The sequence below is a fragment of the Barbus barbus genome (genome assembly GCF_936440315.1).
Source record: "Barbus barbus genome assembly, chromosome: 49".
Lineage (NCBI taxonomy): Eukaryota > Metazoa > Chordata > Actinopteri > Cypriniformes > Cyprinidae > Barbus > Barbus barbus.
This window is the reverse complement of record NC_136727.1, coordinates 12,444,095-12,458,092: the sequence shown is the minus strand read 5'-3', so window position 1 is coordinate 12,458,092 and position 13,998 is coordinate 12,444,095. Positions and strand designations below refer to the sequence as shown.

Here is a 13,998-nt window from a genome sequence, read left to right as displayed (position 1 = left end):
TGCTTAACATTCAGTCTTCACAATCCTTTTGTGCATGGCACATGCTCCCAGGATAATGAAAAAAACCACGAGTAGGACCATTAACGGATCTTTCTGTCAATCTCAACACCATCTTTTTTGTCTCTTGATAATAAACAATGTGAAGCTATTAAAGTAATATGCATGGCAAGCTACAGCAATTAAATTGACTGCTGGTTCTTGCTACAATATCAGTGTCTGTAGCTCATACACTAAGGTTTAAGTATTTGCGTAATCTGTGGTTACTACCTGTCGGGTACTTTAAAGGGTTAGTTCACCCAAAAATGATTACTCACCCTGATGTCAACACCCTAGAAATATGGCTGCCCTAGACTAAAATTTTTTTTTTAACAACTAGTAGTTATTCATTTGAAGCGACTAGTCGCACACTTATATTAATAAACCTTATAATTGATAATAATGAGCCTTTGATTTCCTATAGCGTATCAGCACTCAAGCTCATGCATAAAGCTTGCCACAGCACACCGGCAGAAGTAATGATTATGAATGCTACAGAAAAAGAAAAACAGCTAGAAGTCTGTCTTAACATTATAATTCATTGGTAAGTGTTTTCTGAATTCTCGGCTACAGTGATGAAGTAGACAACGCTGACTGTCATCTCCACAGTGGTCGTGCACATTTCATAGGGATAACAATCTAAAAATATTTGTTTTCCATTTGAATTGGTTCATTTAAAGATAGATATCTTCTATAGACATTTTTCATGTCTGTGAGGCAAGTATACATGGAGTTTCGGTTCTTCAGCTCAAGTTCACAGAGACCTAGACGGCAGAAAGCACACGTGCTGTTGTAATTTTGAGTGCACACAAATAAAAGTAGACCTTTCACAGATTCGAAAAATGTATTACTCTCATCTGTATGAGTATTTGAAGTTAAATGCAAATAATCGCACCGGCGCCTCCAAGTTAACTGCCATGCAGTAAGCACACTACTGTTCAGATTCCACACTCTGCACAAACAATTCAATACCGCATATTTTTCTCAGTTAACGTTAGAGCGAGCGGCCATGTAACGTTGCTGCTGCTTACATGTTCTAGATCAGTGCTTCTCAAAGTCCGGACTCCGGATCCGGAGGGAATTCAATCCGGACCCGCTTCTATTTCATATTTCAAGAACACTAATTATATTTCCTACTTTGATAAACGCACGTTAAACTTGTAAATCATTTGTTTATTTATTCTTAGTCTTTTGGAGAAGGTCCGAAATTGCAGGCGAGATATTGAAACTTTTCCTTCATGACATTTGTTGTCATCATGACATCCAGTGAGCGTATGACGTTTGACATAATCGGGCGACATTTCACCGCTAATATTTAAATTTTTGTTATACTTCGTTGAATAAACTGAGCACTGCACGTTTCAAAAATAAAATGCTGCGCGGGTGTTTTTATATGAATGTATCTTTTAAAAGAACCGTCCGTTTTCTTCAGAAAAGCTTTGATGTCAATTTTCATTTGGTCTTTCCTGTAATGGCTGATAAAGTAGCGCTTATTTGATTACAGTCGTTACCGGGGAAACAGCTATACATCACGCTCCAACAGCGCCTCCTGCTGGCGGAGAGTCAACTTGCATTTGCTAGTCTGCGGGAAACACTGGTGTCTGTCAGCAAACATAAACAAAAAAGCATGCTTCAGAACTGTTTTGAGAAGGTGCTTAAGTTTTGAGCCATGTATTATTACTATGAATTAGGCTACTAATACTATTACTATCTTGTGCCCTGCAAAAACCATTTACGCAAACTCTCTTTTGATATAAAAGAAAAAAAAAGAAGAGAAAATCGGCCCAAAAAAATCAGCATCATATATCGGCCATAGGCTGCCCTGATCTCTAAATATCGGCATTGGCCAGAGAAAAAACATTATAGGTCGACTTCTACTGCTGACACTTAAATGAATTGTTTTGCCACTTTTGCACTTGTTATTAAAGTATTTTGAATGCAAAGGGAACTTTTTTTTTTTAAATGAGTGTTTATTTGTTATATGTTATGTATGTTTATTAAAAACACATTTTGTAATAACCAATTGTTCCGGACCTTTGACACTGATGAAAATTCAGATTTGGACCTTTGAATGTAGACTTTGAGAACCCCTGTTCTAGATGATAAGCCACATTTGGTCGATGAACAAAACGAACGTTTGCATGTCCTGACTGATGTACTGTAATTACCACAGAGACCAGCTGTTAATGATCTGTCCGTCAAGGACTATGCCACTTTCTGTGATTTTGTTTTCATGCAACTAAGCCACTCGTGAATTTTTGATCAACTAAGCCTCTTTTCATCGACTAATGGCTAGTTGACTATTAGGGGGCAGCCCTACCAAGAAATCACCTAAAACACCCTAGCAACCACATAGAACACACTTGCAATCGCCTATAACTCCCCTAACCAGCCAACCACGCAGAACACTTTAGCAACTGCCTAGAACATCCTATCATCCATTCAGAACCTACTAGCAACCATTTGGAAACACAAGATTATTTTTTGATGAAAAGCATAAAAATAGTCTCAAATTGTCAGCAACTGACATGAAATGCAGTTTGAAGTAACAGTTGTTAACAACTAGTACTCTTTTTAGAAAGTTTATTATAGAACACATGTAAATCAGTTTAAAACAGCAGCTACAGAAACACCTTTTCAGCATTTTACTGTATCGGTGACCTAACATACCAATTACAGGAACATCTCCGCAAATGATCACGATTCAAACATCACGTCATTGATTTTTCGACCAGCCACAGTGACAAAGTCTAACAAAGACAATGTAAGAATTAAAAGGGCTTTCTGAGGACTACGGTCTTGAGAAGACCAAACGTTTGTGTGGTCTCAAGGGCCTTTACTACAACCAAAAGGCTTTACAAACTTTAAAGAGCGGATAGTCATAAACATCCATGTTTAAGTGTCTTTTACAGCAGCTATAACAATAAAGAGGCCCATCTGCTCATCCTAAGAGGCTGCTAATCGATTAATAAACATTAGGGCGGCTCATCCACCGTCCCAGTGGAGAATAACACTGACTGAAGACAAGCAACAGGTCTCGCTGCCACCAGTCTGGTATGGTTCACAGGAGGGTCATTCGGTGAGATGGAAAAGTGTTATTAAAAAGAACGTGAAATAGCATGTGAACAGAAATAACTATAATTTGATCTGACATGTCCATTTTAGAAGTTGATGTCCTCAACCAGATGCTGTTGTACAATTAAAAACACGAGGGACCAAAAAGTTTGTGTACGTTGTTGCTGATTGTGTTGAACTCTTCATTTCCAACGACATATCCCTTGGCTGTATGTTTCCTCCCATAGCACTGAGGACTGCTTTGCTCTGACCAATCAGAGAGTCTGAACTAGCACAGGGAAGAGCAAAGACAAGTGTTCAGCTCCTTTGATGGGGAGTTTGTGTGTGGTGTAATACTGGACCACTTCAGGGATGGTGTCGAATGGAGGGCTGTTCTGGCCCAGGATATAGCAGCCATCTTTGGACTGGCTGAACTTCATGTGCATGAATCCCTGGCAGCTCCTGAAAAAGAACATGCAACACTGCCATTAATCTTCAGGCATGTTGGGCAACAAAATGAGCTTTCCACAAAACAAAACAAATTTTAATCTCTTCTGTAAAACTCACAAATGAATTATGCCTGGAAATCAAATAAATGCTTCCCCCCAAATACAATAAAAAAACAACTGTGGTCACACTTTATTTTAAGAATCAGAATGAGCTTTATTGGCCAAGTATGTTTACACGTACAGGGAATTTGTTGTAGTGACAGAAGCTCCACAGTGCAACAGAAAGACAGCAGCAGGACAGGACACAGATAATAAAAGAATAATATACAAATAGGCAGTGTACAAAGCAGCAAAAACACAATATATAATATAGACAACTATGTATGTACAGGTCAAGTATGTGCAAATTAGAAATGAGAAAATAAAAATAAAATAATTGAGTGTGGTGAATGGATAATGTATTATAGTTGTGTTCCACGTTTATTGTTGAGTGTTCATGAGATGGATTGCCTGAGGGAAGAAACTGTTCCTGTGTCTGGTCGTTCTGGTGCTCAGAGCTCTGTAGCGTCGACCAGACTGTAACAGTTCAAAGAGGGAGTGTGCTGGATGTGAGGAGTCCAGAGTGATTTTACCAGCTCTTTTGCTCACTCTGGATAAGTACAGCTCTTGGAGAGTGGGGAGGGTTGTGCCAATGATTCGCTCAGCAGTCCGGACTACCCTCCGTAGTCTTCTGAGGTCAGATTTGGTAGCTGAGCTGATCCAGACAGTTATTGAAGTGCAGAGGATGGATTCAATGATGGCGGAGTAGAACCGTTTCGGCAGCTCCTGTGGCAGGTTGAACTTCCTCAGCTGGCAAAGAAAGTACAACCTCTGCTGGGCCTGAATGACAGGAATCATTCAGGAATCTGAATGACTCCACTGCAGTCACAGTGCTGTGAGTGGGGGGAGAGCGAGGGGATTTCACCTGAAGTCCACGATCATCTCCACAGTTTTGAGCATTAAGACAGCATCATACAGCCAGCTCCTTAACCTCCTGTCTGTAAGCAGACTCGTCACCGTCCTGGATGAGGCCGATCAGTGTGGTGTCGTCTGCAAATTTCAGGAGCTTGACAGAGGGGTCTTTAGATGTGCAGTCGTTGTTGTAGAGGGGGGAGAGTACGCAGCCCTGAGGAGCTCCAGTGCTGATGGTACGAGTGCTGGATGTGAATTTACCAAGCTTTACTAACTGCTGTCTGTCTGTCAGGAAGCGGTTGATCCACTGACAGACAGAGGTGGGGACGGAGAGCTGGGTTAGTTTATTCTGAAGGGTTTCCGTGATGGTGTTAAAAGCGGAGCTGAAGTCCACAAACAGGATCCTCACATAAGTCCCTGGTCTGTCCAGATACTGCAGAACATAATGCAGTCCCATATTGACTGCATCATCCACAGATCTGTTTGCTCTGTAGGCAAACTGCAGGGGGTCCAGTAAGGGTCAAGTGATGTCCTTCAGATGAGCCAAAACCAGTCTTTCAAATTATTTCATGGCTACAGACGTTAGAGCCACAGGTCTGTAGTCATTAAGTCCAGTAATTTGGGGTTTCTTTGCAACGGGGATGATGGTGGATCGTTTGAAGCATGAGGGGACTTCACACAGCTCCAGTGATCTATTGAAGATCTGTGTGAAGATGGGGGCCAGCTGATCAGCACAGATTTTTAGGTAGGCTGGTGACACACCGTCTGGGCCTGGTGCTTTCCTTCTTTTGTTCTTTCTGAAGACCTGGCACACATCATCTTCGCTGATTTGAATTGTAGGTGTGGGGGAGAGGAGGGTTGCTGGAGGTGTTAATGGTTGTGTGGGGAGGTGTTCAGGGCAGGTGTGGTGTGATTTTTCAAAACGACAATAGAACTCGTTCAAGTCATCTGCCAGGTGTTGATTCTCCAGAGTGCTGGGGGATGGTGTCTTGTAACTGGTGATATCTTTCATACCTTTCCACACTGAAGCAGGATCACTGGAAGAAAATGTTTTCCTTAGCTTGTCAGAATAATTCCTCTTTGCCATTCTTATCTCCTTTTCCAGTGTGTATTTGGCCTGTTTGTACAAGACTTTATCCCCCTTTCTGTAAGCATCTTCTTTGGCCTGATGGAGCTGTTGGAGTTTTGCAGTGAACCATGGTTTGTCATTGTTGTAGGTTAGATGAATCCTGTTAGGAATGCACATATCCTCACAGAAACTGATAAAAGATGTTACAGTCTCTGTGAGCTCGTCCAGATCGATGGCAGCGGCTTCAAAAACAGACCAATCAGTGAGAGAGAAACAGGCTTGAAAATCCCGCTCCGTTTCATTAGTCCATCTTTTAACAGATCTTAATACAGGCTTTGCAGATTTAAGTTTCTGCCTGTAGGTCGGAATAAGATGAATCAAACAGTGATCAGAGAGTCCTAAAGCTGCCCGTGGAACAGAGTGATATTTGTTCTTTATCGCTGTGTAACAGCGATCCAATATATTACTGTCTCTGGTGGGACATGTGCTGTGCTGTCTGTATTTTGGCGGTTCACGGGAGAGATTTGCTATATTAAACCCCCCGAGAATGATTAAAACAGAGTCCGGGTGTTGTTGCTCACTCTCTGTGATCATATCAGCGAGTTTCTGTAAAGCTGTGCTCACGTGCGCTTGCGGTGGAATGCAAACACTCACGAGAATGAACGAGCAGAACTCCTGCGGCGAATAGAACGGCTTGCAGTTAATGAAGAGCGTTTCTAGATCTGAAACAGCACATTTTAACACCATTACATCTGTACACCACCTCTCATTGATGTAAAAGCACGTCCCGCCGCGCGATTTCCCCGTTGATTCCACGTCCCGATCTGCTCTGATCAGCTGGAAATTAGGCAGATGAATCACGCTGTCTGGTAAGTCGCCATTTAGCCAGGTTTCTGTGAAACACAGGCCAGCAGAGTTCGAAAAATCCTTGTTTGTCCGGGAGAGCAGGAGGAGTTCATCCGTTTTGTTGGGTAGAGAGCAGAGATTCACCAGAGGGATGCTAGGCAACGCCGTTCGAAATCCGCGCTGTCTGAGCTTCATGAGCGCTCCGGCTCGCCATCAGCGGCGCCATCTTAGTTGTGTTATTCTAAGGTTCAATATAAAGTTCTATATTTTAAGGTTCAATTCTCACCATTAACAAACCTTAACTATGACTTTTTGCTTCAAACTCCTAATTTGCTGCTTATTAACAGTTAGTAAGGTAGTTAAATTAATTAGTTGAGTTTAGGTAGGATTAGGGATGTAGAATATGGTCATGCAGAATGTGTGTTTTATAAGTACTAAAACAGCCAATATGTTAATAATCGGTAGGCTAATAAGCAGCTAGTTAATAGTGAGAATTGGTCCTCATGCTAAAGTTTTACCATAACTGTACTCTGTAAGCCTGAACAAAACGCTTAAAATTATAAAAAATAATAATAAAAAAATAAAAACCTTTGTTCTGTGAAATGATAAACCTGGAAAAATGCTTCCCCACAATAAAATAAAAATACTTTACTCTGTTCTATTAAAAAACACCAAGGTTACCTCACCCAATAAGTATTGGTATTGGTAATACAAGTTGTTTTTTTTTTATACTACAATACAATGCCAGTACTGTAGTATTTTTAAAAGTATTTTCAAAAACAAGCACAACACACAAAACTAAACGGAAAAAAACTGTGTGCATTTTATAAAACAGGTTAAATTAAATATGGCTGAAAATCAAACAAATGTTTACACCCAAAAACTTTTTTTTAAATATAGACCTGCAATACAGATGACAGCAAACTAACCACAGATAAATTCCAATCATTTTATCATGACTCAACAGCTTTAATATAACTGATCCCTAGGTGCGGTTGTGAATCTGGTATTTGGGTCAGCGGTGAACAAAAGATTACCGGCGATAACTAGGACAATCTGAGTGATGGTGTAAAAGAATATCATAACTTAAGCACAGCCCGGTGTGAATATTATTCTCAACCTCCCCTTTAAGATGGCTCAGCCCAAAAGGCTGGATTTCTATGTATAGAAACAGGAAGTCAATTGTTAGTTTGAAGCTGTCATACTGTACTATATAAACCATTCACCTTAGTGTGAATGAAAACGCATGGAGGCTGAGAACATCATTCTCACCCCTTTCCAAATCAAGCAGCGCGTTAAAATTCAAGACTTAACATGTTCAAGGAGCACGTCGTCTTCAACAAGGTATTATCTACCAGGTACGTGACGAACAGAGTCACTTACAGAAAAATCTGGGCTCAGAATAAAGCCTGTGAATCTCAATGGTGGCTCGTTCAAAGCTCTCCATGTTGAGCCGCTGTCACTGTGATTTGGATCAGGCCTCTGAGGCTGTAGACGGCCCACGATATGACATCAGACAGTGCCGTTCATTCATTCCCACTGTTGTCGTACGAATGCGTTTTGAATCGGGCTTGTAAAAATCATGAACAAAGTCTCGGCATGTTACTGAACGTGTTCTGGAGTGTTTTTGCCTGTGACTTATAAAGTGTGCATGCAATACTAGGTGTGTGTGATTACTGAGTGTGTTCAGGTGTGCCTAAGGCTTTCTGCAGGTCATTCATATTCATTAACGCCGCCAGGAGAAGCTTTGTGAACTGAAGAGCTGTTCACCTGCCTGATTACAGCTCGGGGAGAATAAAAGAAGAAAGAGGAGGGGGATCAGGGGTTCTGGATCAAGGCGGTAATTAGAGCTGCGAGATTTGACCAGATAAGCACTATCGCTCGAGCTGATAGCCTATCGAAAAGCACATCAGTGTGCAAATGAGACGGGGCCGTTTTGTCCATGGAGGCAAGGGAGAAAATTAAATCAAAAACACAATTATAAGAAAATGTTCAGAATTATAACACAGTAAACAATAGAAGAGCAAATGTTGAAATATGAGATCAAACAGTGAAATCAAATCGATTATTTATGTAATACTGTAATACACTGACTACAAAATGTCACATGACAGCAGGTAAGTCTCCATATTGTTGTGGTGGCTAAAACAGGCAATTATTAATAGCAAAACAACCATTAATAGTAACACATTAAATATATCACATAAAATGTTATAATGTTAATGTAATGTTTTTACTGTATTACCATAGTTGTTGTTTAAAACAATTAAAAATGCTTAAAATACAAACTTGAGACTGATGTGACTATTTCAATAAAAAGTGTGGGAATATAAATTATAAAAATTAAGGAAATGTAAGGTATATGTAAGAAGTAAACAATATATATTTTATTATTACACACATACACACAAGATGTTCAATAATTATTTATTATATTAATAAAACATGTAAAACATTATATTATGCTATATAAAAACTAGTAAAAGTAACTTAATGTAAGATATACATCTACAAAGTACACAAAATAAAAAATATATTAAATAAATGGAAATAAATGTACAGATGTATAAAATGCACAATATAATTACAGTTAATTGCAATTAATATAACATTATATTATATAAAATTAAGGAAATAGATGTAAGATATACATATATACAATGCACAATATGATTAAAAATATATATATATATATATAAAAATGAAGGAACTTAATGTAAGCTATACATCTATAAAATACTCAATTAAATAATTTATATATTATAAAAAATATAAACTGAAATAAATGTAAAATACAGATATGTAAAATGCACAATATAATTACATTTAATATAGTAACATTATATATTATAATGTACAGTATATTTATAGAATATACAATTGAAAAATATAATTTTATTATATTTATAATTTTAAGAAATAAATGTAAGGTAGTAAACAAATGTAAAAAATATATATTGAAAATATTAATTATACAAAATTAAAGAAATAAATGCTTATATATTTATCTTTAATTTATATATATATACATATATACACACATATACATATATATACACACATATACATATACATATATATATATATGTGAAATGCACAAAATTAAAAACATTATATTAGCAATATTTTCTTTTTTTTATTATTTTCTTTGAAAAGATGAACTCTACTGAGGGGTGAAAAAAAATTTAGGTAAGAATGAAGAACAAAAACAACTAAGATACAGACAACTAGACACAAATGAAGCAAAACACAAAGCAATTAGCTGAAATGGGGTAATGGGGATGAGATTTGCTCACTTCATTTAACGGTAATGGAGGGAACGGAGAAATAAAATGTTGCTATGGCTGTTGGAGGAAGAGGTGCAGTGCTGTACCTCAGAGAGAGAGAGTAGTCCAAGCGACTGGTCTCGCTGTTTCGTACCAAATAACTGCACTCCTTACAGAGGGTCAGTAGAGACTCGGCCTCTGAGCGCGAGAGAGCGCCATGATACCATCTGAAAGACAGTATGCATGCAAAGAGGTCAGCAAATCATAACAGAAGTCATTAACATATAGAAGTCTTAAAGGTACAGTAACAAAAATAGCTCATTTAATTCTAAGTATCGAAGAGGATAGTTGATTTATTTTTCTTGGGAACATTTTCTGTTTAGTCATACTTCAAATATGTTGAATATGACACCTGTAAATATTTTGCGAGTGAGCGTGTGTATTCGTGACTGTCGTGGCATGTTTCCCTGTGAGACCCCAGCTGCTGTCTGATGTGTCTGGGGAATTCTGTATCCTCAACAGCTGACTAATTTGCAGCAAATTTTCTGACGCACTTGACTGCGCTTTCTAATGGCCCAACCAAGCACACCACCCCCATAAATCATATTCTCATAAAACCATAACACACAAGGTTGACTTTCCCACAGGCGCGAGATGTCACACTGAGACAATCAAGTGCCTTGAAAACGTCAAAAATGCTAATTGTCACCATTCGTTCCAAACCTGTATAACTTTTTATTTTCTCTGTGGAAACCAAAAGAAAAAAAAATGTGTTGATGTTTTGGACCCCATTGACTTTCACTGTAACATTGCAACATTCTTCTAAATATCTTCCACAGAGGAAAGTACATAGATTCAGGTTTGGAATGACATGAGGGTGAGTAAACGGATGACAAAATTTCAATATAGCGGCCACAAGATGTATTATGGGATAGCATTCTAATTGCGGCATTTTTAGCTTGGCTGTCTCTGTTCCACTCTTAATTTTTTCTTCAAACCTCTAATGGTTTGTGGTGCGTTTTGGACGTACACTTGTTTCTCTAGGGGCAGGGTGGGATCCACTCTCTCGCCGATCATTGAATGAGGTTCGCTGGGCTTGCGCAACTTCATGCTGCCTGTGGTCGGTGGAGGCCTGGAACACCTCAGGCGCTCTGTGGGACAACAGGAACGGTCCCACTCAGCACCCTCAAACTGCACTGCATGGGCACAGTGAGAGAAAATGACTTAATTCAATGTCAAACAGCAGTAGAAAAGTGATTGAAAAAGTTTGTCAGTTTTATAACATTGCGTAATAACCAGGAATGACATGACAAAAACAATAAAACTCGTTCATGACAATCTCAGATTTAGGGCTCCCATGATGAATGGTTTGTGGCATAATGTGAATGCAGTTGACAAATTGGTTTCTGTCTTGTTGCACGGAGTTGCGCCACCTATCGGGAAATGTCATTGGTTGAAAAGCCTGTTTCATACATCTGATATTAGGCATCTGATACAGTGCATTCAGAAAGTATTCAGACCCCATTCACTTCATTCAATTGTGTTGCAACCTGATGCAATTGTTGAAATTCAGTTTTTTTTCTCATTAATCTACACGCCGTACCTCATAATGACAAAGTGAAAACAGAATGCCGCTTGACTTGACTTGAGAATTTTAGAAATGTCAAAATTTATTAAAAAGAAAAAACTGAAATATCACATTTACGTAAGTATTCAGACCCCTTACTCAGTACTTAGTTGAAGCACCGTTGGCAGCAATTAGAGCCTCTTGTCTTTTTGGGTATGACGCAACAAGCTTTGCACACCTGGATTGGGGGATTTTCTGCCATTCTTCTTTGCAAATCCTCTCAAGCTCGGTCAGGTTGGATGGGGACCGTTGGTGGACAGCCATTTTCAGTTCTCTCCAGAGATGTTCGATAGGGTTCAAGTCAGGGCTCTGGCTGGGCCACTCTAGGACATTCACAGAGTTGTCCCTAAGCCACTCATGTGTTGCCTTGGCTGTGTACTTACGGTCATTGTCATGTTGGAAGATGAACCATAAGCCCAGTCTGAGGTCCTGAGCACTGTGGAACAGGTTTTCATTGAGGACATCTCTGTACTTTGCTCCATTCAGCTTGCCCTCAACCCTGACCAGTCTCCCAGTCCCTGCCCCTGGTTGTGCCAAACTTCTTCCATTTGAGAATTATGGAACCTTCAGTGCAGCAGAAACCTTTTTGTAGCCTTCCTCAGATCTGTACCTTGATACAATTTCTAAAATTCAGTTTTCACTTTGTCATTATGAGGTATGGAGTGTAGATTGAGAATTTTTTTTTAAACAATTTTAGTATCAGGCTGCAACATAAAATGTATTTATGTGTGTCACATCATGCCTAGTTAGAACAGTTAACAATACTTGTTTTGCAGAGCAGGAGGAGTCCAAACCAAAACAGCAAGGAGTAACAAAACAAGAGGGTTGTAGGAAATTGAGGTGGCAAGTTTATAAACACAAACATACCAGGGTTCAGAGCCAAACAACAATGTGAAAAAAGACCTGTGGATCCAGAGGAGTGGTGGAATCAAACTCAAGTATCAAACCAAGTGTGAAAACTAGGGATGCTCAAGTTTTCAGCACCTTAATGATGCTGTGATGAGAGCAGCATGAGTGGGAGAGATTTAAATCAAATGGGAAGCAAACGGGAGATTTCCAGCAAAACAGTGACTCAGCGAGCTCGACAGATACAGGACACTGGAGGGGCAGCATTGGGGAGGAGGGGTCAAAGTTCACCTTGCTCGCCACAGATGGGCTCCTCCTCCAGCTGTCCGACCGGAGGAGGCCACGGCAAATCGGTCAGATCTTTCATATCTATGTCAGCGAAGAGCGAGAGAATAATGCAGACAGTGAAAGACAGAGAGAAAATGGTGAGAAACAGAGATAACTGAGAAAAGAGATAATCCACCGATGTCACTCTTCACGCATTGCTTATCAGGCAGGAAATGCAATGTGAGAGCTGACTCAACATCTAATTACCATCTCAATCCCATAAATCTCATTACCAACACACATATACACACTCAAACAAGAGCCATTGCAATGTATTAAAGCTAGAGATGCACATTTTTCTGCTTTTGAATTCCAATACTTTCAGAATATGTACCGAATTCCATGAAGAACTAAATTGATGTTCCACTAAACAACAAAAGTCCAAAATTCATCTTATTCTCAGATTATTTTAGGAATCGTTTTTTTTAATTAACTACCTATTCAGATAGTTAGAATGGTTAAACTTTAAAAAGTAAAATTATCGGTCCAAAAATTCCACATTTGTGCATCCCATTCATCTCAATTCCAAGTCACACACTTGCACGGGGTGCTTTGTAACGCATAAAAGCACATCACACTCTCAAACAGGATTACAAGATGAAGAATAGGCCAAAGGGGAGATGTGACATCTTTATAAACAGACCACCATCCGACACCTCCACCCCCTTCATCGCGCCCTCTCGAAAAGAACACGACGGGGTGATGTTTGGAAAAAGAAACAGACGGGCCCATACATCCCCCGCTGACTGGTGAATTATTGAAGACAGAATGTCACAGACTCTTTCGCCCCGCTCCCCGTGCATTATTGATGCCTGGTGCGGTACAATGGTCCCATCTGGAGAACTAGAATCAGAGAGTGGACCTGCTAATCCTCCTTCAAACCCGGCAAACCCTGTAAATAATCTGCCTAATTCCACCAATAATGCATATGATTTCACAAATAATCCAGTGTAATTCTTAATGAACCAACTGAAGTGACCAACCATGCAGATGAGCTATACTACACACCTCTTGACTCTCTCGCTCTCTCTATATATTACTGAATAATCATCATATATAAAATATAAATACAAAATAATATAAATATAAAAATCTGGGAATATGCTATTAATAATACATTTGTAATAATAATAATAATAATAATAATTTAAAAAAACAATTGAAATTTAAAATGTTGTTACAACTAGCCTATATAGCGAGAAAAGAAAAATTAAAATCTAAAAACTCAAATTAAAATAAAATAAATGAAACCATGTATTTTTTGTATATGTATATTAATGTAAAAATGGTGCGTTTAATAAATAAAAATATACAACAATTTATAATATAAAAATTATGGAAACTAAAATATGCTATTAAACTATAAGCTGTAAAATTACAAAAACATTTCAAATATATATTTAAATATGTAAAAGAAAATATACATACAAATACACACAAAATGAAAATAAATTAAAAATATAATTATATTTTTGCAATTTAACACACAATCCACATATATGTAAGTGTATTTTATATATATTTATA

The 13,998-nt window shown here is 38.6% G+C and overlaps 1 protein-coding gene across 1 annotated transcript in view; it reads right to left on the bottom strand.

Moving 5' to 3' along the window:
• Nucleotides 1-2,612: 2,612 nt before the first annotated feature.
• LOC306867365 (SH2 domain-containing adapter protein F-like) overlaps nucleotides 2,613-13,998 on the bottom strand; it is a 35,200-nt gene continuing 23,814 nt past the window's right edge. The window contains exons 5-7 of the mRNA XM_079412975.1: nucleotides 10,702-10,867; nucleotides 9,779-9,898; nucleotides 2,613-3,552 (exon numbers count right to left, since the gene is read on the bottom strand). Coding sequence (XP_079269101.1) covers nucleotides 3,366-3,552; nucleotides 9,779-9,898; nucleotides 10,702-10,867 — 473 coding nt within the window. The 3' untranslated portion in view covers nucleotides 2,613-3,365. The remainder of the gene's footprint in view (nucleotides 3,553-9,778; nucleotides 9,899-10,701; nucleotides 10,868-13,998) is intronic.